This window comes from Balaenoptera acutorostrata, chromosome 2 (genome assembly GCF_949987535.1).
Source record: "Balaenoptera acutorostrata chromosome 2, mBalAcu1.1, whole genome shotgun sequence".
Taxonomy (NCBI): Eukaryota; Metazoa; Chordata; class Mammalia; order Artiodactyla; family Balaenopteridae; genus Balaenoptera; species Balaenoptera acutorostrata.
Window position 1 is genome coordinate 113011139 of NC_080065.1, and position 27233 is coordinate 113038371.

Sequence of the window (27233 nt, forward strand, 5' to 3'; positions counted from 1 at the left end):
AGAAAAGACATAGCAGGTCTGCTTACAATGTTGCTGGCATCTGGAAACTTGTAGGCTAAACAGTTCCCTACACTGTCTCATTGAGCAAACAATGTGGTTTATGTTAAATACCTGCTTTCCTTCAGGGAGTCTGGAATTTGGGTGCTTAGGCAGACGTTGCCTGTGTGACCGACCCCCAATAAAAGCCTTGGGTACTGAGTCTCTATGCTTTGCTGGTAGACAATGTTTCACGTATGTTGTCACAATCCAATGCAGGAAGAATTAAGCACATCTTCTGTGACTACTACACTGGGAGAAGACTTAGGAGCCAGATACTTAGTATCTGGTTTCCTCTAGACCTCACCCTGTGCAATAATGTCTCACAGGAAAAGAGAGGAAGGGTTTAAGAAAGTTAATCTATGATAACAAAGGGTCAGTACATAATGTCTAAAGTTGTGAAAGAGCAGTTAAAGCACATTACTTAGAAAAACTGAAGTAAATTCAAAGGTCAATTTTCTTTTTCCTTCAGTAAGAATCTCAAAGTAGCTGCCTCTGGGAAAGCAGGAGGAAGACCAAAGTATGGGGCAGAACTGCTTTTTGCATTATGAGACTTTTAAAAAACTTTAGAAATTAACCGTAAAGGCTGAAATAAAAGAGTCAATTGGAGAGAGAAGGTATGGGCTGGAAACAGGGATTGAAGGCCTACAGAAGGAACAGACACTCACTTAATAGTGGAGCGCAGAGATAAAAGGCTAAACTGACATCAGGAACGTTTATCAATGTCTGTACGCTGAATAGTAATTGCCCACTGCTTTAAAATGTATAAAAGAAGGCTTCTAATTATTTAAATTTTTACAGGTTGTAATGTATGTTTGTTTTACTTCTGTGTGTGTGTGTACATATATATAAATAATGCAATCTGTTTTTACTATATTTTGGATAATTTTTAGTAAGTTAATATATGATTGTTGGGAAGGCCTTTTTAAAAAAAAAAAAAAAAAACTTTTACTATGAGTACCAAGTTTAAGCATCAAGAGCCCCAGGGTCATTAAGAGAAAAGAGGAGCTGGGCCCAATGAAAAGAAACAACTCAATATTTTATCTAAGATAAAAGACAATATGTAATATTTACTATGCCCACTTTGCAAGTAAAAAACAGAATTTTTCATGTGAAATTTTCTGGCTTTGAAGCAGAGGTTCTTAATCTTTTTGGGGTCTTCAAGCGTCTCCCAAGAAAACAGATGCCATTTCAGGGGTTCACATAATTCAGGTGAAGGCCGTCTGTTCTAACATGATGCTGCATCTGAGAATAAAATGCAGGGCCTTGGACAACTCTGAATACAGAGCATAACTCTCTCGACCATGTCAGACCAGGTAAGATTATTATTTCAGTGTCTTGGTCAAACTTTTCTAAAATACTAGTGCTTTTTCTTTGCCACCTGTTATGGACTAAATTGTGTTCCCCCTGCCCCAATTTCACAGGTTGAAGCCCTAACCTCCAATTCCTTAGAGCGTGGCTGGCTGTATTTGGCAACAGGGCCCTTAAGGAGGTAATGAAGGTTAAATGAAGTCATAAAGGTGGGGTTTTAAGCCAATAGGACTAATGTCCTTATAAGAAGATAAAGAGACACCAGGGATGTACGTGCACAGAGAACAGGCCATGGGAGGACACAGGAGGAAGGCAGCCATCTACACGTCAGAAGAGAGGCCTCAGGAAAAACCAAACCTGCCAACACCTTGATCTTGGACTTCCAGCCTCCAGGAATGTGAGAAAACACATTTCTATTGTTTGAGCCCACCCAGTCTGGTATTCTGTTATGGCAGCCCCGGCAGACTAATAAACTGCCCAACATGAAAAAGGAGAAAGGATTCTCTACGTACCAAATGCACCTCCAATCTCAGCCCCACTCGTTGGAATGTTGACGTTTACAATGCCACAGTCTGATCCTTTTGGGCTGTGTGTAAAAAGGGAGGCAAAATGAAAGCAAAATATGTGAAAGTAAAAAAAAAAAAGAAAGAAAAAGGAAAAACACACACACACACAAAACAAATGTACAGAAATGAATAAATAATCCAAACAAAACCTCTAAGACTCTCAATGCTAAACAAAAAAAAAAAAAAAAAGAAAAAAAAAGAAAAAAAAAATAGGGGACTTCCCTGGTGGCGCAGTGGTTAAGAATCTGCATGCCAATGCAGGGGACACGGGTTTGATCCCTGGTCCAGGAAGATCCCACATGCCACGGAGCAACTAAGCCCGTGAGCCACAACTACTGAGCCTGTGCTCTAGAGCCCGCGAGCCACAACTACTGAGCCCGTGCTCTAGAGCCCGCGAGCCACAACTACTGAGCCCACGCTCTGCAACAAGAGAAGCCACCGCAATGAAAAGCCCGTGCACCACAACCGCTATGAAGTGTAGCCCCCGCGCGCTGCAACTAGAGAAAGCCCGCACACAGCAACGAAGACCCAATGCAGCCAAAATTTAAAAATATAAATAAATAAATTTATTAAAAAAAATATTTTCACCTGTGATGGTTTCATTTTCTTTTTTTTTTTTTTTTGATTTTTTTTCATTTTTTTTTCATTTTCTTTTTTTGTAGCCCATTCACCACACAACTCAGACTTAACGTTAAGTTTTCAAAATAGACAAAGTTATACCCAAGCCAGCGAAAGATTCTGCCCAAATCCTTGGTAAAGATGCTACTTGAAAGTCCCTGTTTTACTTCATTATTCCATGCAAAGACCTCGTCTTCATTCTAAAAAGACAGACATGGAAAGCTGTTAGATGATACACACTGTTCAGGTCCAAATTAACTAATGGTAAACTCATTTTGTGAAATTTACCAGTATAATTTTAGTGCACAAAAGGAAACTAAGGAGTCAACATCTTCCTAATTCTGTTTATCTCGTACCGTGCTTTGTGGGATTTTCCCCTTACCTCAACTTTGAGAAAAACATGAGTACATTCTTCCATTCAAGCCACTATGTATAAGAGCTGTTATTTACTGAGCTCTTACTATGTGCAACACACTGACCTAGGCATTGAGCATGCATTTATACATTTAATCCTCACCCAATGACACAGGCTCTGTATTATCCCTATTGTACAAATTAGGCAAGGGAGGCTAAATGATTTGCTCAGGAACTCACAGTCAAACACACAGACACAAGACAAAACATGAAATTATACTCTGTAGTCACATTATGTGAAACAATAATAGACAACTTAAAGCAAGATTTTAATTAATGCAATCATATAATTGCAACAAGCTATAAGTCTCATTATCCTTTAACTGTTAATCATGGCATAGCCAAGCCTTGATTCAATCTCTAGACATCTGCTGGCATGGTAGGGCCTGTCACGTGCTGGGAAGGAGACCCTCTAGTTACCTTTATCTGTTAAAACCTCTGCAGCCTGTCCTCTGATACAAGTTGTAATTGTATGTCTACAAATTGCCCTTGTATCTTCTCATTTTGTCCACTGATACTTAGCACTCAGACTACTCAGACTATCAAACTACCTGGTCCCTTTTGTGCAGAAGCTGACTTCATAGTCCACACAGCTCAACTGTATCAACACAGCTGATACAGGTGATGAGGGCCATGTTCCCCATAAATTTCAATGTTGGCCCTCTACTTGTCTTAATTCCCCTGGCAGCTAGCTTATGCTCTACTGTTTAAAGTGTTCATCTCATCATAGTTTGTCCTTAACCTTCAAATCTTTACTAATCGGAGTGACTTTCTAAAACCTCCCTAAAGGCTGAGTGAAATTTAATATGCCTTTATTTTCTCCTAGTCTTCTCATTTGTTTCAACGTTGAACTAGAGAAAAGAGAAAAGGAATCCATTTTTTTACCTTGAATTTAAACACATAAAGAATCGGGGCAAAAGTCTCTGTGTGTACAATGGTTGCGTTGTGGTCAAGGCCTGTAACAATTGTCGGTTCTACATAATTTCCAGGGCGATCCATAACCTGCAGTAGAGAAAGAAAATAAAAACAAGAGCAGTTTGGACTTCCCTGGTGGTGCAGTGGTTAGGAGTCTGCCTGCCGGTGCAGGGGACATGGGTTCGAGCCCTGGTCTGGGAGGATCCCACATGCCGCGGAGCAACTGGGCCCGTGCACCACAACGAAGAGTGGCTCCTGCTCGCCGCAACTGGAGGGGGCCCGCGTGCAGCAATGAGGACCCAACGCAGCCATAAATAAATAAATAAATAAATACAATTTATTAAAAAAAAAAAAACAAGAGCATTTTGTTTTCTGGTTCTTGGAGTCAGAGGATACCATCTTTGTTTATAATTTTGAGAAAAAAAAATAAACACCATTTATAAGTGAATTATTTCTCCAAAATGACTTCCCATCATGAATGAAAATTTTCTCTGCCTCTTATTGGTTCTAACTTAGTTGGTCAGAAAAAAAAAATAGAAAAAAGGAGTCAAGGATAGAGAGCTGTGCATGCATCATGACCAAGTTACAGTGAAAAAACGCTGTTACAGGTGGTTATTTTTAACTTCACATAATTTTAAAAGAGGTAATCCATACCTGTTCTGTTACAAACTGTATTGTGCCCATATCCACACCCCCAAATTCTTATGTTGAAGCTTTAAACCCACCCCGCTCCCATTATGACTAAATATGGAGACAGGACCTTTAAGGAGGTAAAGTTAAATGAGGTCATGTGGGTGAGGCCCTAATCAGATAGAAATAATTCCTCGTAAGAAGAGGAAGAGACACCAGGGACCTCCTCTCTCCAGGCAGGGAGGAAAGGCCATGTGAGGACATGGAGAGAAGGTGGCCGTCTGCAAGCCAGGGACAGAGGCCTCACCAGGAAGAACCAACCCGGCCAGCACCTTGATTTGGGACTCAGCTTCCAGAACTGTGAGACAAATTTGTTGTTTTAGCCACCCAGTCTGTGATATTTTGCTATGGCAGCCCTAGCAAACGAACACATTAATACAGAAATCAAATGCTCTAAAAGGGTATACTATAGACACTCTCCTAACTAACCTCCACATAACCAAATTACTAGTTCATCTCCACTTAACTGCTATAAAATATTCTGATGCCTGCAGCAAGCTGCTTGGCTGGTGGTCAGCTCTCCAGGGTGACTGTGTAATTCTGCTCTCACCCTCTGAGCTGTACATTTACCAAGAGTCATCTGTATTTACTCCCAACCCTGTATGTGACAGCTGTATTTGTTATCACAATACCATATTGCATTATGTAACTTAAGTAAATATTACACAAAGGGGAAAGAGCTACTTCTAAAGATTAAGTTAAATGCTTAAAAAAACTCAAGGTAAGTAACAAAAAGTACAAATACACATACACATCTCTATCCAATGAGATGTGGGTATGTCAATGTTGAGAGACTAGGGAGAAGGATTCTGCTTCTCAGAGAGCTTTGCAAGAGACTCAGTTTTCAGTGATTTTTAAAGAAGTGAAAATAAATTGTAGATAATAAATTATATGTATAGCTTATTCAAGGATGAAGACAAATTCCTATCATACATGAAGAAAACGCCTTGAATCTACATCTCAAGAATCAAACAAATATAGTGTGAAATGAAATTCATATTTTATGGCAAGACAAGAAAAATTTAAACATCAAAAACTTTCTCTGCCCTATGGCCTCCTCTCTCCCCTCAGCTGTGCACTGTGTATCTGTGTCATGCATCAACCAAACCTCCCCATCGGCATAAATACCTGCTCAACCATAAACAGCAACATTCTCCTAGCACCACCAAGACAACTCCTTAAAAGGTAACATTCCTTATCTTGTAAGGGGTCATGATGACGCTTAGATCTAGACTGTGTAAACTGTCAAAGATACGTCATTCAATGTACAGCCCTCTGTCTAAAAAACTTATATAACTGCCTTGACTTCTAACAGGCAGAACGGTTCTCGGAGCTTTCTGAGGTGCTGTTCCCGGGTTATAATCCTCAATTTGGCTCAAATAAAAATTTCCATTTCTTTCATAAATCAACTAATTTTTCATCGACAATAGTAATATGTGTTAAAAATGCTTTTGGTATGTATTCTTTTTTGATTCCCTGCCTTAAATGACTTAATAATCACTACTAAATACGGATTTTAAATTGCACTAAATACAGTCTTCCATACCATGAAAAAGAGGTCTCCCTTCCATACAAATTCCCAGGGACTCAATTCAAAGGCAACCCTGGCTCTGAGTTGTGTCTTTCCAGAAATGTTCCATTCACGTTACATTGCCATTCTTTAAAATATGTATTTCCCCGTTATAAAAGGGATGGAGAAAAGAAAAGTGGCAGTCAGGCACCCTTCATCAATTTACCCGGAGCCCTGCTTGTGCGAAAGGAAAAGAAAGAACCTGTCACTCCTGATCTCAAGTTGTCATTACCTTGCCACCATAGACCACGGTGCCACCTTCTTTCTTTGCTTCCTCCACTGCTCCAAGAAACATGCTCACTGCCTGTTTGGTGTGGAGTGGCCCATAGAGAACATTAGCTGGAAAGAAAAAGGAATACTCTTCATTTCACCCTAACTGGCATCATTTTATAATTAAACAGCTTTCCCAATAAACAGACCAATCCCCTCATATATCCCCTCAGTTTAGAGCAGGAGTCAGCAACCTTTCTCTGCAAAGAGCCGGACGGTAACTATTTAATGCTTTGCATGACATGTGGTCTCTGCCACGACTCCTCAATTCCGCCAATGTAGTGCAAAAGCAGCCACAGAAGATATGCAAAGAAGAAGGTATGGCTGGGTCCTCATAAGCTTTCTATACAGAAACATGGAGGGCCAAATCTAGGGAAAGAGCTATCAATTCATCAGAGTACTGCAGTAAAAATATAGGCTCTGCTTACTCATTACAGGGTGATCATTCTCTAAGAACGTCACAAAACCAGCAGTCGGTGAACAATTTAAGGGGAAGAAGCTGATGCTCCCTCTGTATGGCTGCCAGAAACCAGAGCATTAAAGGCGACCGTGGGACAGAGGAAGAAGGAAGATAGAGGTAGGCCTCAGTGAGGAGGTGGGAAGGGCTGGGCAAAGAGCAATTCCAGCAGGGCAGAGCCTGGAATGTCCGGAGCACTGAAAGAAGGTTGGAGAAGCCGGAGCTCAGGGAGCAACGGGGCAAATGGTGCACGGCGGGTCCAGAAGGTGGGTGGGGACGCGGCTGAGGTCAGATCACGAAAGACTGTGAGCTTGCAAAAAGGGTCTCAAAAGGCATCCAAGTTTTAGTCAAATAGCAATGAGTGTTTTTAGCAAGAGAGTGAATTACTTAATTACATTTTAAAAAATTACTTTGGTTATGGTGGAAGGCAGAAGTGGAAGCAGAAAAGTCAGGCAGGTGACTCTTGCAACCTTGCATGAGGGAGGATGGTGGTATCTGGGAGGAGGAAAGTGAAGAGGGAAAAGCTTCTCAGACTCATCCCATCTCAATACCATCTCCCAAGCTCACCCACCAGCCCACGTCAAGCACTCAGATCCTAACCTAGGAGCAGACATGTCACCCCAAATGCAAAATAAACTGCTTTGTATTCCCTCAGGCCTCTCAGGAAAGGGAAAAAAATAAAAGTAGAAAATCAGAAACTCTTATAACACCATGTGTCAAAAAGGAACATCTTTGGAATCAACCAGATACTCACAGTCCCATGGGTTCCCAACACGGATCTGTGCATAGGCCTTTTTAAGTCTATTAACAACTTCATCATGAATGCTTTCATGTAAAAACTAAATGAAAAAAGAAACATTCAAGGGATTAGTACATATAAATGGACTACTAAATAGCACATATAAATGTACGAAATTGTTAAAAATGCACAATTTTAATTTTTTTCCCCCAGCCTTTTTTTTTTTTGGCCGTGGTGCACAGCTTGTAGGTCTTAGTTCCCCAGCCAGGGATTGAACCCGCACCCTCAGCAGTGAAAGCACGGAGTCCTAACCACTGGACCGCCAGGGAATTCCCTCAATTTTTCTTAACAGTACTGATTTATACAGTTGACCCTTGAACAACATGGGTTTGAACTGCACGGGTCCACCTGTATAAAAATATTTTTCGAGAGTAAATGCTACAGGACTACATGGTTCCCAATTGGTTGGATCTGCAGATTTGGAAGAAACATGGATACAGAGGACCAATGATAAATCACAGAGAGGTCCATAGAACTGGAATGGATTTTTCTGCATTCCACTACAGTCCCTACAAAAATTGATTTGGGTTATGACTAACAGTATCCTCCAATATTTCACACTAAATATAAAGCATGGCTATGTATATTTGCTCCAGGACACAAAGGAAAAATAAAGGTTGACCAAATAAAGAAATGCTTGACTTTTATGTCATTTCATAGTTTACCATGTAATTAAGATTATAATCTTTTGGAGTACCCCTGTTTCCTTCTTAGCCTTAAGGTAATAAATGTTTAAGGTGAACAAATTCAATAAATTGTAAATACTTTACAAACATCGTAGCTTAGATATTCTATTGTAGTAGGCAGATAAGGTACTTTACTAACTGGTATAAGATGATGCCTTTAGAAAGTGCAGGCTCTGGGTTTCTGCCGGTTAAGTCCGCAGAGCAACATTTAAATAAAGAAATAAATAAGAAAAAAAAAAAAAAAGAAAGTGCAGTAAGAGAACGTTAGAACTATCCCTGTAAAACAAGCAAGTTCATACCGCAGTTCATACCACGTCAACTGAGTAATATAAAAACAAAGGAAAGATTGATATTCATTCACTGTAAAATACAGGAAAAACTGAATATGAAAAGTTATGGCAAAAGTAAAGACTTAATTTCCCTATATTTCTTATCTATTCTAATTAATTTAGATTATGTCAACCTTATAAAGAATTTGTTCATACTCATTGTGGGCGAGAGGAAAAACCCAAAGCCAATTCCTCCATAATTCAATTGTAAATTGTTTATTTTTTTTTTAATTACAGGAGGAAAACTCAACAATAGTAATTTTTAAAAAAGCAATTTAGCCAAATTTTCTACCTAATCAAAACTTGTTTGGCCCAGTTTTTCAATAGCATGAGTCATGAAAATCAAGGTTGTATCCCACACAAAAACATTTAAAAATCCAGCTCAAATCTAAGTGTGGAGATTAAACTTCCCAAACCCCGAACACTGAAGCGAAACCACTCTCCTCATATGCACTTAATATTAATGTGTCCTGGGCTTCCCTGGTGGCGCAGTGGTTGAGAATCCGCCTGCCAATGCAGGGCACACGGGTTCGAGCCCTGGTCTGGGAAGATCTCACATGCCGCGGAGCAACTGGGCCCGTGAGCCACAACTACTGAGCCTGCGCGTCTGGAGCCTGTGCCCCGCGACGGGAGGGGCCGCGATAGAGAAAGGCCCGCGCACCGCGATGAAGAGCGGTCCCCGCACCGCGATGAAGAGTGGCCCCCACTTGCCGCAACTAGAGAAAGCCCTCGCACGAACCGAAGACCCAGCACAGCCAAAAATAAAAATAAATAAATTAAAAAAAAAAATGTTATTTAAAAAGCCTATGTTTGGGCTTCCCTGGTGGCGCAGTGGTTGAGAATCCGCCTGCCAATGCAGGGGACACGGGTTCGAGCCCTGGTCTGGGAAGATCCCACATGCCGCGGAGCAACTGGGCCCGTGAGCCACAACTGCTGAGCCTGCGCGTCTGGAGCCTGTGCTCCGCAACAAGAGAGGCCACAATAGTGAGAGGCCCGCACACTGCGATGAAGAGTGGCCCCCACTTGCCGCAGCTGGGGAAGGCCCTTGCGCAGAAGCGAAGACCCAACACAGCCAAAAATAAAATAAATAAAAATAAATTTAGAGACTGCCAAACTGTCTTCCAAAGTGACTATACCTTAAAAAAAAAAAAAAAAAATTAATGTGTCCTATATATATGCATGAAGACTTATACACTTATATAGAGAGAACACACATATATTTACTTTCCAATAAACTACGTCACATCAAGTCAAATCTAAGACATGACCTATAAGCCAAAAATTTTTAATTTTTAAAAATATTTTACTACTTAAAATGTTTTTACAAGAAAGCTAAGACTGTCTACCTTTTAGCAAATAGTTGTGAATTTTTCAAATGTTTATCTTGCTTTATTCTCTAAGTGACATGGGACTTTGTCCACATTGTTCTAGGTGTAGGACTGAAAGCAGGTCTCATCACCCACGTCCAAATCCAGTCAATGAGGACTGGACCACGTTCAGCTTGGGGAGGTAAGGCAGAGTCCCTCGCTGACCAGCAGCATCTGCCACGAGCACAGAACACAGCAGCAGGGCCACATGTTTGCCAACCACATCCAGGGAATACACGTTTCTAGCAGCGTTTCTACGACACCTCCTTAACAGTACAGTGTGTTGAAAAGCAGCGCTGGAAGAGGAGGACACTCTCACGGGCCCATGCAGACACACTCACCAGGCGCCTCGCAGTGGTACACCTCTGGCCGGCTGTCCCCACGGCTGCAAAGAGAGCTGAGGGAACGACTAAGCTGAGGTCCGAATCCTCAAAAGCTTAGGGAAGCAGAAACACACCCATCAGTGTCGTGAGGTAGGCAGATGAGGTACTTTACTAACTGGTATAAGATGATGCCTTTAGAAAGCGCAGTGAGAGAACGCCAGAACTATCCCTTGTAAAATAAGCAAGTTCATACCACAGAGGCAACTTTTCTCCCAAAGAAAATGATATGAGAATAGAGCGATGAGCTCCCCCTCCTCTGACCTTTTCATCTTTCACCTCTCTGAAGTTTCTGATGCTGACTGAGCCTTCTCTGCACCTTCATGTGGTCTCTTCTCTAAGAGCACCACTGTCTTTCTCAGTTTTACTTGCCTCCAGTCTCAACCCCACCACCCATTTAGATGGCAGCTTCCCTGGGCCCATAGAGAAGTCAGTGGGATCCTTCTGATTTATTACCGCCATCAAACCAAGCTCTCCAACAACCTCTGCACCCTCATCTGCATCAGTCCATTCCCTGAAATGCCTCTTGTTCTCCCTGCTACAGAAGCTTTTTCAAATGCCTCAAACCCCTCCAGCCCTTTACTCCTGCTCCAGATGTCTTCACCCTTTACTTCGAGGAAAATCTCAAAGTGATCACACACAAGGCCCTTTCCTGCTTCCTCTGCATCTCTGAAGAGATCAGTGCAAAATCACTTCCAGATTGCTCTCTACTTTTGTCTATTCCTTCCTCCTCCTCTTCTGCCCTCCGAGGAAAAAACTAGCATAGTCTTTACAAGGTTACACTTCCATCGATCCATTGTATTACTTAAAATTCCTTCCTTTCTATCCCTTCCAGAAACTTACAGTCCCAATTCCCTCTTACATCTTCAATTTTCCCCTGTCCAGTCTAAGAGCATTCTCAGACTAGCATGATGGTTAAGAAGGTGGATTACACAACCAAACAGACCAAAGTTCTTATCCATCACCACCACTTTTTCATTGTGCTATTTTAACTTTTTAAGCCTCAGTTTCCTCATCCATAAAATGGGATAATATTATCTGGGGTACTAATGGACGATAGTAAGGAGTTTTAGGAAGAGAGCTATGCTCTGGGGTCTGATTGCCAGGATACAAATGCTGGCTCTGTCACTTCAGGCACATAATCATTTTAAGCCTCGGGGTGTAACCTTCAAATGAGATTAATAAAGGTATCTGCCTCATGGGGTTACTTTGGGGATTAAATGACATATTGCATATGAAAAAACTGAGCACAGTGCCTGGCACATACCCACTGATCAATAAACGCTAACTATATTTTCTAATCAACTCTCTCTTTTACAAAATCAGAAGTTCATCCAAAACAAACCCTTCACCATATAATTTTTATATTTCTGGTGTACCCCACAAACACATAAGCATTTAAACATGATGATAATGATGGCAATATACAATTAGCAAGTTTTTACCATAAAATTCATGATTCTATGAAGTCTCAACCAACTGATGTTCATTATATTATCCAGAAGTTAGGCTGGTAGACTATTTCCTTTTGTGTCAAAAAAGTGAAAAAGAGAATTAAATAATCTCCAAGACTATAGGTAAATGATAAAATGCCTTAAGGAAGTGTTCCTTCCCAATGTAAAAGCACTCAATACCCCACTGAAGACAAACTAATGTTTTTGGAAAGAGCAGGTCACATAAGAGTTACTTATTTATTCTAGAGAAACATGTGGCCAGTTTTCAAAAAACAGAAGGAAAATAAGAAACAATGACACATTAGAAAGTCTCATACACAGATTCTAAGTCCCAGGTAACATTGTCCGAACATGAACGCCTTTCCCTCCTAGTTATCTCTGCCTTCAAACCATGTGTCCTGTCTCACAAGGAAAGTTCCTAAGCATGGGAATTAGATCTTAGACACACACACAACATAAAAGGGATGAGTTCTTACACAAGTTCTATACATTCAGGATGGCTACTGAAGATATTCTAAACAGAAATCACGCAAACAAAGAAGAAAAGGCAGCCTTACCTATAATTGCATTGTTTCCTCCAAGTTCTAATAAACTTCTCCCTTTAAAATATATAAACACAAATTAATTCCTATTTCATTGTTTAATGCACACAGCTACATGGCCTCAAATCATAGCCTATCCCAATTGTTTTAATTTATTTTCTGACTTAAAACATAGCATGGGGCTTCCCTGGTGGCGCAGTGGTTGAGAATCTGCCTGCTAATGCAGGGGACACGGGTTCGCGCCCTGGTCTGGGAAGATCCCACATGCCACGGAGCAGCTGGGCCCGTGAGCCACAACTGCTGAGCCTGCGCGTCTGGAGCCTGTGCCCCGCAACGGGAGGGGCCGCGATAGTGAAAGGCCCGCGCACCGCAATGAAGAGCGGTCCCCGCACCGCGATGAAGAGTGGCCCCCACTTGCCGTAACCAGAGAAAGCCCTCGCACGAACCGAAGACCCAACACAGCCAAAAAAATAAATAAATAAATAAAGTAGGGAAAAAAAAAAAAAAAAAACATAGCATGAACATAAATAAACTGTAACTCAATTAAAAAACATTTTCAAGGGAAAAAAAAAAAAAGCATGAGCATCACATCAATGTCTAGATTCCTGATTTTAATAATTGTATCATGGTTATATGACAGAATGTCCTTGTTCTTAAGAAATACACAAAACACATTTAGTGGTAAAGGAATACAATGTCTTCAATTTTCTCAAAAGGTTCAAAAATATGTTCTCACAATATATATGTGTTTGTGTGTGTGTGTGTGTGTGTTACTAGAGAGAAAGTGATTTTAAAAATAGTACAGTTGGTAAAACTCATTAAAGGGTATATGGGAATTCCTTGTATTAGCCATGGAATTTCTCTAAGTTTGAAATTATATCCCCCAAAACTCCAAACAGTTAGTATAAAATGGTGCAGTCACTTGGAAAATTGTATGACAATTTCCCAAGAATACAGTATTACCGTAAGATCTGACAATTCCATCTGTACCTTCCATATCCTTCCAATTCTCTATGTGTTCCCTAACCATGTTCAAAACCACCAACTCCCTCCAGGAAAAGCACCTACAACTTAAGACAGGCAGATGCATCATTTAAAAATTGTAATCCTACTAATGGTACTACTTATAAGAGAACTACAAACTACCGATTTGAGGTAAAAGGAGGGGTAGGGAGGAGGACCGTATCTGCTAGTGGGAGAAGCAGGATTAACGATCTTGAGCACCACCGCACATACTTACTGGCCATTTGTTTATCTTTGAAGAAATAATCTAATCAAATGCTTGCCCATTTTTTAATTGGGTTGTCTTTTATATTACTGAATTGTAAGAATTCTTTATATATTCTAGACACAAATCCCTTATCAGATAAAGGATTTCTAAATATTTTCTCGCATTCTATAGGTTGTTCTTTTCACTTTTTTGATGGTGTGCCCTTTTCAAGTTTGTTTGTCTGTTTTTTAACGTGGACCATTTTTAAAGTCTTTATTGAATTTGTTACAATATTGTTTCTGTTTTATGTTTTGGTTTTTTGGCTGCGACGCATGTGGGATCTTAGCTCCCCGACCAGGGATCAAACCCGTGCCCCCTGCATTGGAAGGCGAAGTCTCAACCGCTGGACCGCCAGCGAAGTCCTGATGGTGTGTCCTTTGAAACAGAAAAGTTTTTAATTTTGATGAAGTCTAATTTATCTATTCTTTCTTTTGTTGCTTTTGCTTTAGTTGTCGTATCTAAGAAACCACTGCCTAATCGAAGGTCACAAGACCTATTCCTATGTTGCCTTCAAGCATTTTATAGTTCTAGCTCTCACCTTTAGGTCTTTGATATATTTTGAATTAATTTTTGTGTATAGGGGTAGGTTGGGGTCCAACTTCATACATACGTTATGGTTATCTAGTTGTCCCAGCACTATTTGTTGAAGACTATTTTCCTCATTGAAATGTCTTGGCACCCTTGACCATAAGTGTAAGCGTGCATTTCTGGGCTCTCAATCTATTCCATTGATTTTTCTATCTTTACGCCAGTACACATAGTCTGGATTACTATACTTCTGTAATAAATTCTGAAATTGGGAAGTGTGAATCCTCTGACTTTGTTCTTTCCAAGATTGTTTTGGCTATTCGGGGTCCCTTGCATTTCATATGAACTTTAGAATCAGCTTGTCATTTCTACAAAGAAGCCAAGTGACATTCTGAAAGGGATTGCATTCAATCTGCAAATTACTTGGACAGTACTGATCTCGGGCAGTAATAATATTAAATTGTTTCCAAACAGTGAAAATGGGAGGTCTTTACATTTATTTAGGTCTTTTAAAATTTCTTTCAATGATGCTTTGTGGTACTCTGTGTGAAAGACTTATACTTCTTTTGTTAAACTTATTCCTAAGAATTTTATTTTTTGATGCTACTGTAAATGAAAGTTTTATGAATTTCATTTTCAGATTGCTCCTTGTTAATGTATAGAAATACAAATGATTTTTGTATCCTGCAACCTTGCCAACCATGTTTATTAGCTCTAATAGTTTGTAAACTTCCTTTTTAAAAGCAATGCCCATATAGCAAAATAGCTGACAGATTAACTATTCGAGTCTCATCTTATGCTAGGGTTAGAGTCTAAATCAGCAAAATAGGCAAAAATTGACCGTCAATATTATCCTAGAAAACCTCTTTAGTGAGCCATAAAGTAGAGCATACAAAGCTATGTCTTACAACCCTTTTCAGTCATATATGCATGAAACAGAAATGAGAGAAAAACAGATGTAAGTCTTCAACACCACATTCACTCTAGGTCCTGTACTCTCTCTGGTCCTGTTTAAATTGTGAGTTTTCTTTTTTATTTGCCAAACCAGTCTGATAGAAATTGATAAGTGCATTTAATATGATTCTACTATGGTCATTTAGGGAGGGAATGACATCCTTTTCCAAATTATGCTATTAAATCTGCTATCTCCCTAATATTAAGCCACTATTAACTGTACCCTTCCTTTTACTTGGACATTCAAATAAACACAGCTGGTGTCTCCATGGAAAAGGTCAAGGAAAAAAAACCCAATCTTTATTTCATATCCATACCTGAGGGAATTAAAAGCTCGATATAAAGCCAACACTTACCAAACCTCTCCTGCACCATAAGAGCCACTTTTTTTCCCACCTGAGTGCTCCCAGTGAAGGACAGCAGGTTCATTCGTTCATCTTTGGCCATGGCTGTGCTGCAAGGGGAACAGACACGGTCAGCCAAGCAGAGAAACCTAGCAATGGTGGCACTCGACGGTGCCAGGCCAGAAAACTCTGAAACCCCTGCCATGGAAAGACAGTCAGTGAAAGACACAAGGATCTATCCCAAGGGAGCAAGGGAAGGTCTTCATGACAATGATTTTCACAAGGAGAACCATACAGCAGAACAGGCTAACCCGTTCTGGGAGCTCTCCGTAAACAGAAATCACCACAAGGACGTTGTTAAGGAAGATATTCCTTCTTGTACTGATGGGTGACTGGACAATACGACCGTAGCAGTTCCTTGATGAGCATCCCAGTTATTTTGCAGTCTCTTAAAACTGATTCCTTTAAGAACTAAAAGTTTAGGGACTTCCCTGGTGGTCCAGTGGTAAAGAAGCCGCCTTCTAATGCAGGGGATGCGGGTTCAATGCCCGGTTGGGGAACTAGGATCCCACATGCCGCGGGGCAACTAAGCCCACGTGCCACAACTACTAAGCTTGTGTGCCTCAACGAGAGAGCCCACACGCTACAACTAGAGAGAGAACACCGCACACCACAACTAGAGAGACTCCATGTGCCGCGACGAAGACCCAACACGGCCAAAAATAAAAAATAAATTTTAAAAAAATATGCAAAAAAAAAAAGAAGAAAATTTTAAAGACTGTAGGGAAATATCCTAAGTATCCTTCTTGGAAGCTGACTTAGAAAGGCTGCGCTATTTCCAGTTTCTAAGGAATGTAGACCAGACACTACTGATCTGAACCTTCTTGCTCACAGCTCAGTGCTTCAAAGGGCTTGGTGTGGGCCAAGCAAGGCAGCCACAGCATCAGACCAACGCAGGGCTGGAACTGTGTGATGAGACAGTGCATGTGGGCTTCCCAGGTCAGCCCAGCGCATGTGAGCACTGACACTCAAGGGGGTTGCTGGGTAAAGCCATTCTGCACACATTAGCGTTATTATCTGAGCTATTCCAAGGCCAACGTGAACGACTGCACGCCCAAAGCACGAGAACAGAGTGGGTCAAAGGATAGACTATTTGTTTTAAATGACAAGTTAGATAATACTTCACTATGCACTCTTTATGTGGGAGCTGTATTTTCTAAATACAATTTCTAAAATTTTCTCACTTATCTAAAAAAAAGGAGTCATTTATTACACCTTTTTGAGACTGCCCATGAAGTACAATAGTGCGGTCAAAGTGCTGGAGGGGGACTAACACGTTCATCACACCTGTAAGGGTTCTAAGACCTGACTCCTATGAAACGCCATCTAATCAAAGTCAAGGCTGCTAGAACCAGCTTTCACCATGGTTCAGAGACAGTACAGTCCGTTCCAGCTGAAAAGATGCTATGACGTTCTCCCAAGTGAAAGCAGCCGGATACAAAGGCCGCATGATTCCATTTACCTGAAACACCCTGAAGAGGCGAACCAACAGGCATGAAGTCGATGAGGGGCTGGCCAGGGGAAGGGGAGGGGGAAATGACTGCTAATGGGTACCAGGTCCCTTTGGGGGTAACAAAAATGTTCTGGAATAAGGTACTGGGGATGGTTGGACAACGTTGTGACTGACTATTCTAAAAACCACTGAATTGTACATTTTTAAAGAGAGAACTTTATGGTATGTGAATTACATGACGATTTTTAAAAAACAATAAATTAGAAGCTGTGTCTCCAGGGTTCCCTTTTTTGGTCAGCTGAAGAACCCAGAGAAGAGGCTAGGTCCTTGGTGGGGAGTGAGAAACCAGAGCACAATTCCACAGCTTTGCTTTGTAAGTGAGCACGTTGATAAATCAAGCGTTAGGAAGCCATGGGCTGCACAGTGGTACAGCAGGGTGTTATTTTAGGATATAAACACCTTACAATAGTAGCTCTGGGCAATGAAAAAAACAGTTATCCTCCAACAGACGCTACACATTAATGAAGTAAAGCCCAATGAGATCCGTAACAATAATGATTCCAAAAAACCACTCTCACCTCCTGAGCTATACTGAGTTTCAAAATTCTAGTAAAGATAATTCTAGTTGACCAACCCAAGCCCTTCAGCGGAAAGACACTCTGGGCCTATTATTGACCTACCCAATATCCGCTCCACCACAAGTCAAGGAACAAATCGCACCAGGCAGCTTGTTGTCCTCCAGAACCTTGGCTATTATCCTAGGGGAAAAAAAGCAATTACTAAGGAAGGGAGTGATTTCATTTCTTACCATTTTTTGAAAAATAACAATAAATTCCAACTACGTGACTACTTTCTTTTTTCAACTTTCTCTCCCATCCCTGAAATATCCAGGCTAGATTTCTCCTCACATACTACAGATGAGGTTTTCAAACACTTAAAAAGCAGGACTCTTTTTTTCCTAAAAGAAACTTAAGAAGAAGACATGCAAAATAAATAAAACAACTAAAGCACTGATCAGGAAGTTCAAGTGATCACTGTTCTCAAGTATTTTCTGCCAAACTATGAAGACATATCTGGTTCAAGATGGTAGACTGATTGCAGGGCATTTTTTTTTTTTTTTTTTTTTGGCTTCTCACCACAAATCCACTAAAATGATGTTAAAGAAATAAAAAGGGAAATATGGAATAAAACCCACGAAGATGAAGAAAATGAAAGATAGCTCCCATTAGCAAATGAGAGGTTTTGACGCATCTCTGCCAAGCAGAGCCAGCCAGAGAAGTGGTAAAGGATGAAAAGGGAAAGAGGTTCGCCAAACCTAGACAGTATGCTGGGAAGACAGAGCAGAGGGCACCGGACCTGCCTGCAGAACCCCAGAGAAGTTCAGGACTAGTTTCCACTGGCTTCACGCCAACCTCTTAGTCAGGAAATAGTGCCCTCCAGGCTAAAGTAAGGTGGACAAGCACAGCTTTTTCTTAATGTCTGCTTACAACTTAGGCTGTTAGAGTCAAAATGAGAAACACAGTTCAATGCTACTTAAATCTGATTTTAAGTTGTAAAAAATGGCTCCAGTAATTCTGATTTCTCTGAAACAGGGTTCTTTCATTGATTTTGAGCTTCCTGAGGAGCATGGGCCTCAATAGAGCAAAAGTTCTTTCGATCAATCATCCCAAGCTACTGGCTACTTTCTAATTTGCTTAACTTAAATTTCAAAAGGATCCAAATCCTATACCCACTTCCATAAAAAAAGATACCATTGTCATACCTAAGTAAATTCTCCAATTGTCCCCAAAAATGTCCTTTACAGCAGTTTTCTTTCCTCCACCCAATCAAGGACCACACACTGCAGTTGTCATGTCTGAGACCAGGTGTCAGGCTGTACAATTCTCTCCAGGGACTCAGGGTGTATCTACTATCTGTACAAGCAGCTGACTGCTCCTGAAGGGTAGGTATTTTGCTTTGGCCTGCAGGTAAAGGTTAACCAAACCCTCTTCCCCTAATGCATGAGAATCTGACCTTGGGTTAACTCTTTAGTTTTGTTCCTCAAGTTACCTGATAAATGCCAGAGTATCAACAATGCTACCTAGACAATATGGCTCATGGTAAAAACGACCCCTGACTGGTCAACTCAATCTAAACTGGAATAAACGACCTGAGAATTACAACTGGGAACCTCATGCTTTTGCCCTTCTCTGAGCGCAGTGACTCCTGTAACTGTACATCCCTGGTGGGTGGTTGGAAGCCACGTGGATAGAACTGTTACAAGACATTTTAGCTCACGTGGGGCATTAGGCTTTTAAGCCAGGGCAACCTCCACACCTGTCCAGTATAGAGCTTATCTCCTTTGCCCTGAATAAACTGCTACAAAGACACTGAATCAAGAGGAATACCTGATGCTATCTTCCTAGCAAACTATGTTCCTGTCCTATATCCTTCTGAACATATAGAGGTACAATATGTGGTCATTTTATGAGTCTGAATATTAGCTGAATTTTAAAAACTCCCAGTGGACGTTGCAGCACCCTTGGTTAATTCCAGCACAATTTAGCATCATTTTACTTGTTGTCTTACATTACAAAATCAGATAATATTCTCAATTACCTAAAAAAAAAAAAATCATCCATGTTCCTATGAACACCTCAAACCCTTCAAAGGTTTAAAGTAAATAAATAAAGCAAACATTTAAAAGGCAACAATAACTTAGAACTAATATCAAAATTAATAATACTTTAACCAGCTACTAATAACAATTGGCAAGTCAGTTCACTATGTCCACCATTAACTTTTTTTTTTTTAAGGATTATTTTTAAAAATTGCCTGGGGAATCTCATCATTTTTATGTGTTTTGCATATCAGTGTTCTTCTTAATATTTAATTTGAACAACTTTGCCTTGAAAGATATTGTTTCCTCAATATCACATATTCCTTTCAAGTAAACACTTAACACACGCTACTCTTTTTTTAGCCGACTTTTCACCTCCTAAGCCAGTGCTCCTAAATGACCTTCCAACGTTAAGGACCCTCTTATGTATAGAATCCATCACAAACTCTCTACCAACAATTCTTGAAATCAGAGAATGTAGACCATGCAAACGATGGAACATCAAGGGCCCACTGTCACCCTACATGGGAAGGCACTCTCTTCTATACATTCTCTAAATTCTGGAATGATAAATTAGTAACACTGATTTTATGACCTAATCAGAGTTGTCATGTTTCCAAATAGGAATAAATAAAACAGTAATTTTTTTAACCGAAAGATGAAATACATTTCAGATAGTGTTAGAAGAATCAGTGGAATAATATAATAACCCTTTCTTTCTGCTTTGCCAACTGTCTATTAAACAAAAGCAATAAAAGTATCAGGTGAGTAGAAACCAAGACCATTAACATGCTGAATAGTTATAGCATAAAGCCCCTAAATTGCAAGACTATTTCCTCTCCATTGGATTTGTTTTTATTTTGCAAGTGACAAAAAAAAAAATGTTTTAAGAGTTCAAGTTCAACATTTACATCAGTATCTGGCATGTTTCCCAAGACTTAAATGTATGGCTCTGAAAAAGCTCTGTAAACGGCCTAACGATACAAAAATGTTATTACAACCAAAGAAGAAAGAGTTTATCCAAACTCCGTGCTAAAATAAATATGACACTTTCATGTCAGATTAAAAATTCAGTGCCTATCAATCACCCTTTTAAGATCCTTCCATACCCAGAAAGAAGAAAGTCACACATACTTACTTTGTGACAGCTACACTAACGAGGGAAGTTGTTGGCGCGCCTTTCCTTATAAGGGTAAAAAAACAAAACAAAAAAAAGGCAGTTTAATTTGGTGGAAATCACAAATACCTTTTATTTTCAAGCAGAAGTCTTTGTGAGAAAAAGTTCTCTCCAATTAAACAACTGAGCCTAGTAACTGAAAGAGAAACCTATCCTTCAGCTCGGTGCCTCTGGGACCTACGGAACAATAAAACTTTTCTAAATGGAAAAATGGCACTAAGCAATTCTGAACCTGCTTGCTGCACTGATCACAGGAACTGCTACATTAACCTCTGCCAATCGTGGACACTGAGTAAAACAGAAATCAACCAACGTGAACTTTCGTTGGAAGGCTCAGAGGGCCGAGGAAAACTATACAACTAGCCTTTGGCAACATGGTGCCAGACCATTCATCCTCCCAACTATGCCCTTGCTTTCATACAGCCTTTGAACACCTTCAACGGAATACAACACGAAGATCAGTACATACTAGCGGGACAGATACCAAAGGGGCAAAGACAATTCTCCTGGTTTTCCCGATCTAAGTTCCTCCATTGAACATGAAAGCTAAAAACAAGCAACTGTTTTGTCATCTGTAAATACTGACACTGTGCCAGCTAATTTTTACCATCACGTATTTTATAGCGATGTAACATTTAATGCATCAATGGGAATATGGCCAAGTGCCTCAGAATCACTTGGGAATTCACTACCAAGTTTTATTGAGTTAAAAAAAAAGAATCGAATTTTTAGAAGAAGGCTGTGACGTATCACAAGTTCTTTTTTCCCCTCCTACTTGTTCACTTAGTTTTCTGTTTGTTAGTACAGTATAATAAAGACTATCTGGTTTTCAGTCCCAGTTTTCTGGCACTCCCTGTATCAACACCCCTCGGAATTTCCCGAGTGACAGACGTGTCTTTGTTATGCTAATGAGGTGACTAGGGGGCCCGCCCCCAAGATAGCCGTCAGGATGGGCGCTGGTCATTGGTCACCAGAAAGATCAACCGTGGGGAGGGGAGGAGGGATGAAGACTTAAGTTCAATGACATGTACGATGATTTACTCAATCATGCCAACGTAATAAAACCCCCATAAAAATTCTGGACATGAAAGCTCAGTGGAGCCTCCTGGTTGGGAAGGCGACGTGTGCTCACCTCACAGGGAGAGAGCAGGGAAGCTCTGCGTCTGGGGCCCTTCTAGACCATGCCCTATATGTATCCTTTAAAATAAAACTGCAGTCATTAAATATTGCGCTTTCTTGAGTTTTGTAGGCCATTCTAATGAATTACTGAAACCAATGGCTCACAGGAACCTCCAGATTTGTACATGGCTGGTCAGAACTACAGATGTCCTGGCGACTGGGAACATCTGCAGCCTGCACCTTAAATAGGGGCAGTATTGTGGAAGACTGAGCCCTCAAACAGGTGGAGCCTGACACTGAGTACAGATAGTGTCAGAACTGAAGTACAGTACACCTGCTTGGGGTGGAAACAACTGGAAGGAACAAGGGACAAGGCTGTGTCAAGAAAAAAGGAGGTCAAAAAATATAAATTTTACCAATGGTAAAATTTGTAATAATTAAAAATCAGCATTTCACAACTACCAGGTGTGACTTAGCTATGTTACTTGAAAGAGTAGTAGAAAACATTTCAATACATTTGCAATACTTTCAGTAGTACCTGAAAATAGCTACTTTTACCATCTAACTACTGGAAAAGAAAATGAGCCGTTCTTACCAAAGGCAGGCATTCCCACAGATCATGGCGACGGCGTTGTTCCAGCCATACACCGCCACAGGGAAGTTGAACGCAGTTATGATTCCAACCAGGCCTACAGGATTCCACTGTTCAATGAGCGCATGGCCAGGTCCTGAGGACAGGGAAGGCATGCAACATGCTTAAGCACATTAATTTCATGCCTGTCAAGGTAGTAAGAACAAAGTCTGCAATCTTTCATTTTCAGAACAAAGGTGCACCAGACCAGGTGGGGACTCCAGATGCCTTGTAGCGGATCACTTTACACAGCTGTGGGATATTGGTACATTAATTAGCATACAACAAAAGCTGTTATTACTACCACATTATCTTATAAACCATGAGGATATCCGTTATGCCTCTGCTCATAGGAACTCGGTGTAGATCAGGGCAGTTTCAGTGCCATCTGGGAGACAAGGAAACTTCAGAGAGATGAGACGTGTCCTAGGTGACGTGATTGGCAAGGGCAGGGCATGACCACAACACAGGAGTCACGACTCTCAGGGCCGTGTTCTTGACGTTGCCTGATGAAGCCCTCAGCTAACCTCTCTAAATTCAAAACAAAGTGGCTCACGTACAGGGAAAAAAGTTATAATAATTATAAAAATGTTGAATGAATGAATTGCACACATCTTTACATACATACAGGAAAACTGAAAATACAAATTGAACCATTTGCATTTTATAGACAAACTTTAAACTTAAAGACACCATAATCCCACAAGGGCCTTATTTTAATCAAAGGCAGCTGGAGCAGTGAAGAACCAGAGCAAGGAGTGTGAAGGTTCACAAAACCTGGTTAAAAGCACTAGGAAGGTCACGCTCCCAGCGTGACCTCCCATCCACCTTTCTGGCCATGCTCACACTGCTAGCAAAAACAGGGAACCCACCACTTGCTGCACCTCATTCCCAGGCCCTTCCTTAGTCTAGGAACCCTAATCTCCCTGGAGATGATGTGCTGGTACAGCCCCACGGGGCCTCTTCCTGCAGGGCCTGCCTCCTCTTCTCTGCCCCTCCCGTCTTTATCCTCCCCCCCAAGTAGGCCAGTGCAGCTCTGATAACATCCCTCCATAGCCTGCCACACTTTGGTGTCTGGATCAGTACTGGAGCTGCCCTCAGGGTCAAGTCCAAACTCCATGAAAAGTCCCTACCCAAGGTTCCCTCTCCACCCATCTCTCCCCCTCACACTGTGCCCTCCAGCAGTGCTGAAGTAACACATTTACTAATGGCTAAAGGCAATCGCTATTATGTATCTAATTAAAGACAGTAACTGTACATTTGAAAAGAATCCCCTAACTCTTCCTACAAGCAGGGAATTTGCCCGATATTCTAAGAAAAAATAGGAAAATATGATTTTTTTAAAAATTTCTTTTCCTGATTATAAATGTAACACAATTCCCATTGTGGAAACTCTGGAAAATATAGAAAAATATAAAGAAGACAATAACAACCATCAATCATTCTGCTGTGACAAACAACCAAGTAACAAAGTTACTACTTTGGCAGACTTCCACCCTGGTACTTTTCCTTGTCCTCATCATTAAGTGCAAGGTTGGTCCTTGCAGCACAGTTTAACAACCAAAGACTGAAAATACCCTAAATATCCATCTTTTAGGAAGTGGCCATCCTTACAACAAACAGACAATCATAAAAAAAGATGAAGGAAGTACCTTATTGGAATAATATGAAACAATTTCTAAGACACATAAAGTAGGAAAAAAGTAGAGAACAGAACACACAGTTTGCTAATGTTTATGTTCCCAGAAGACACGTATTTGCCTGCAGGTGAATAAAAGCTCTAAAAAGATACACAAGAAACCAGAAACATTTGATACTTCCATGGAGATACTATGGAGTATCCCGTGGGGAGGACAAAAACCTTTCATCCTTTACCCTTTTATTCCTATTTAATTTTGTGATGTGAATATATTACCTCTTCAAAAAAATTAAAATAATTCAAAAATAAGTAAATACAACTTTCCTATAAAATTGGGGGTTGAGGAAAGCAAACTCCATGATTTTTTTAATGCCTGCTAATAGACTGCCAAAGTTATTTACTGAACTTTTGTCATATGATTTGACATGTAGGTCATTTCTAATGTTTCCTATTAATAGGACAATGAACATCTTCACACACGAACCTCAGTCACATTTCAGATTATTTACTTCAATTAGATTCTGGAAACTGGTATTAAGTATTTAAGGCTCTTTGGATAGATATTTTTCCAAACTGTTCCCCAGACTGGTGGTCCACATTGCCAAAAGTCCCCATAAAAGAGTGTCTGTCTCACCCATGGACCTGCCAATTTAAAAAAAATTTTTTTAAAGTTTAAGCATTTTAATCTGATGTCTTCATCTGTTTTAATTTGCCTTTCTTAGTAAAGAGATTAAAGTTATTATCATATCTATGTATTACCTGAAATTCCTTTTTTGCAAACTGTTCACAGCCAGAGAAATTTTTCGAGCTCTCTGTATTAGAGTATGAAACTCTTAAAAATAAGTAAAATAAAATAAAAAATCTCTTAGCTGAACTGACTTCATTGCTTACTTTCAGAAGGCAGGATGGGTCCCCCAATCATCCGAGATAAGCCAACAGCATAATCACAAATATCCACGTACTCTTGAACTTCTCCCACACCTTCCACTAAGATCTTCCCCATCTCCAAAGACACCTAAAAATACAAAAGACCAAGCTGCATTTTTCCAATAGAATTTATACTTTAAACATTAAATTTATGGTAGGGAAATCAAAACATATTTTGTTTCTGTTTTGTGATGCTCATAAACTTCAGAAAGTCTGTTCTTATTTTTCTGAAGAATTTTAAAACCCAAGAATTGTCTTCACTTTTTCCTGTCCATCTTGTTAATCTTCCCTCTAAAGAAAAGATTTTTGAAATATATAAATTACACTTCTTAAAAATCACAATCTTATACACAGGAGAACAAGACAGCCTTATTCTTCACTCAAAGGATTGTATATTTACTACAAAAATACTTTACCAAGCTTCCTAGTACTTGGATCTTCTCCCGCAAGGCATCACCAATCTGTCTCACTACTTCTCCTCGCTTTGGAGCAGGAATCTAAGAAAAGAATGGAATTTTAGTGTCTGATTCAAAGTGTAAGCTCGTGTCTATAACACAGTAAGCATTAGATAAATGTGCAATAAGAGAACAAAGTACAAGCACATCAAAGACAACTGTTTTGATCCCATCAAGACTGTGACATGGCAGGCCCTAAAACCCATACCAGAGACCAAAAAAATATCCAGATGATACCTTCTTGGCGAGCCACGGGCTGTGCTAAGTACAGAGAGAAATTCAGATTGAACACAACTTTTTGGGATGGCTCCAGAAAGCTCAGAATGCCTTACATACCTGTAACCCTTTATGATTCCCAGAGGTATTTTCCATATGGGTCAAATTGACTGCAAGCCCAAACCCTAAATTCAGCTTACTTACAAAGCTGGTATTCCATAATCCATCCAAATAGTACCACTCACTCACCAAATACTTTCTGAGCACCTACATACTATGTGACAACAGTAGTACTAGGCACCGGGGCTAAAATAAGTGAGGCACTCATGGAGCAAATAATTATTATCTAGCAGCAGTCATGGTGCTAATAACGGGCGGGGGGAGGCAACAAATAATTACGAAGTGCCACAAGGGCTATAAAGACCAAGGAAATAAAGAGGGTTCTAAGACAGAGGAAACAGCAGGCTTGGAGGATAAATGGGTACATTACTTTACCTAAAAGGCCGTCAGCCCAAATCTCCAAGGTGAGATTTAAGCTGAAACCTAAGGTTGGGAAAAGTCAACCATAGGAATATTCTTCCCAAGGAAAAGAAAAACATGTAAGAGACCCATGGAAAATAAAAGCCTATCATATATGAGGGGCTGACTGAGAAGAACATTACGCCTACAGCTAGAAGGAGCTTTAAGGAGTCTGAATTTTACTCCAGGTGCAATGGGAAGTCTTTAAGGGTTTTTAAGAGGCAGAATACGATGATTCGCTTGAACTTTTCTAAGATCAGTGCCTGATGGGTGTAGAATAAATTGGAGGGGAAAAGAGTAGAAGCAGGGAGACCAACTAAGAACATGTTCTACTAGCCTAGGCAAAAAATAATGGCGACTTAGCCTTAAGATAGAAGCGAGGGAGACAAAAAGTGGATTCAGAATCTATTTTGGAAGTAAAATGGACAGAACACACTAATGGAACAGGTATGGGAAATGAAAGCACTAAGGATGACTCCCAGGTCTCTGGCTTGAATGGCTAGGTAGATGGAAGCAGAATTACAGGGATGAAGATAACTCAGAAGAAGCATCAAGATTTTTTTTTGGAGGTGGAGTACAGGTTGGGCCATATTAAGTTTGAGATGTGATGCATGAATGGAGACATACTTTCGCCACCTACGATGTCACCCCTTCTCTCCCTTCCAGCTCTTCCTGATTTATTCCACCTCTCCCTCGAAAGGCAACTAACAGGACCATTCCCAACCCCCCAGGCTGCAGCCGGTCCCCCCACGCCCTCCTCACAGAGAGGCCTCCCAGAGCTTGACCGTGAGCTCAGGGCTCCTCTTCGCTCTCTCTCCTTCCCAGATGTACCCCAAAGGTCTTAATATAGCTTTTCTGAAGGGTAGTTTGGTATTCTATTAACATTTAAAATGTCCCCTGCTTTGAACAGGCAGTTCTACTTCTGGAAATTGCGTATA

At 40.5% G+C, this 27233-nt stretch overlaps 1 protein-coding gene across 1 annotated transcript in view; it reads right to left on the bottom strand.

The window, feature by feature from the left end:
- Positions 1-27233, bottom strand: part of ALDH7A1 (aldehyde dehydrogenase 7 family member A1) — a 37442-nt gene that overhangs the window by 2979 nt on the left and 7230 nt on the right. Inside the window, exons 4-16 of the mRNA XM_007188499.2 lie at positions 25522-25602; positions 25070-25193; positions 22504-22636; positions 20751-20795; positions 17694-17771; positions 15513-15610; positions 12420-12461; positions 10370-10464; positions 7602-7686; positions 6353-6459; positions 3831-3947; positions 2634-2731; positions 1860-1933 (exon numbers count right to left, since the gene is read on the bottom strand). Coding sequence (XP_007188561.2) covers positions 1860-1933; positions 2634-2731; positions 3831-3947; positions 6353-6459; positions 7602-7686; positions 10370-10464; positions 12420-12461; positions 15513-15610; positions 17694-17771; positions 20751-20795; positions 22504-22636; positions 25070-25193; positions 25522-25602 — 1177 coding nt within the window. The remainder of the gene's footprint in view (positions 1-1859; positions 1934-2633; positions 2732-3830; positions 3948-6352; positions 6460-7601; positions 7687-10369; positions 10465-12419; positions 12462-15512; positions 15611-17693; positions 17772-20750; positions 20796-22503; positions 22637-25069; positions 25194-25521; positions 25603-27233) is intronic.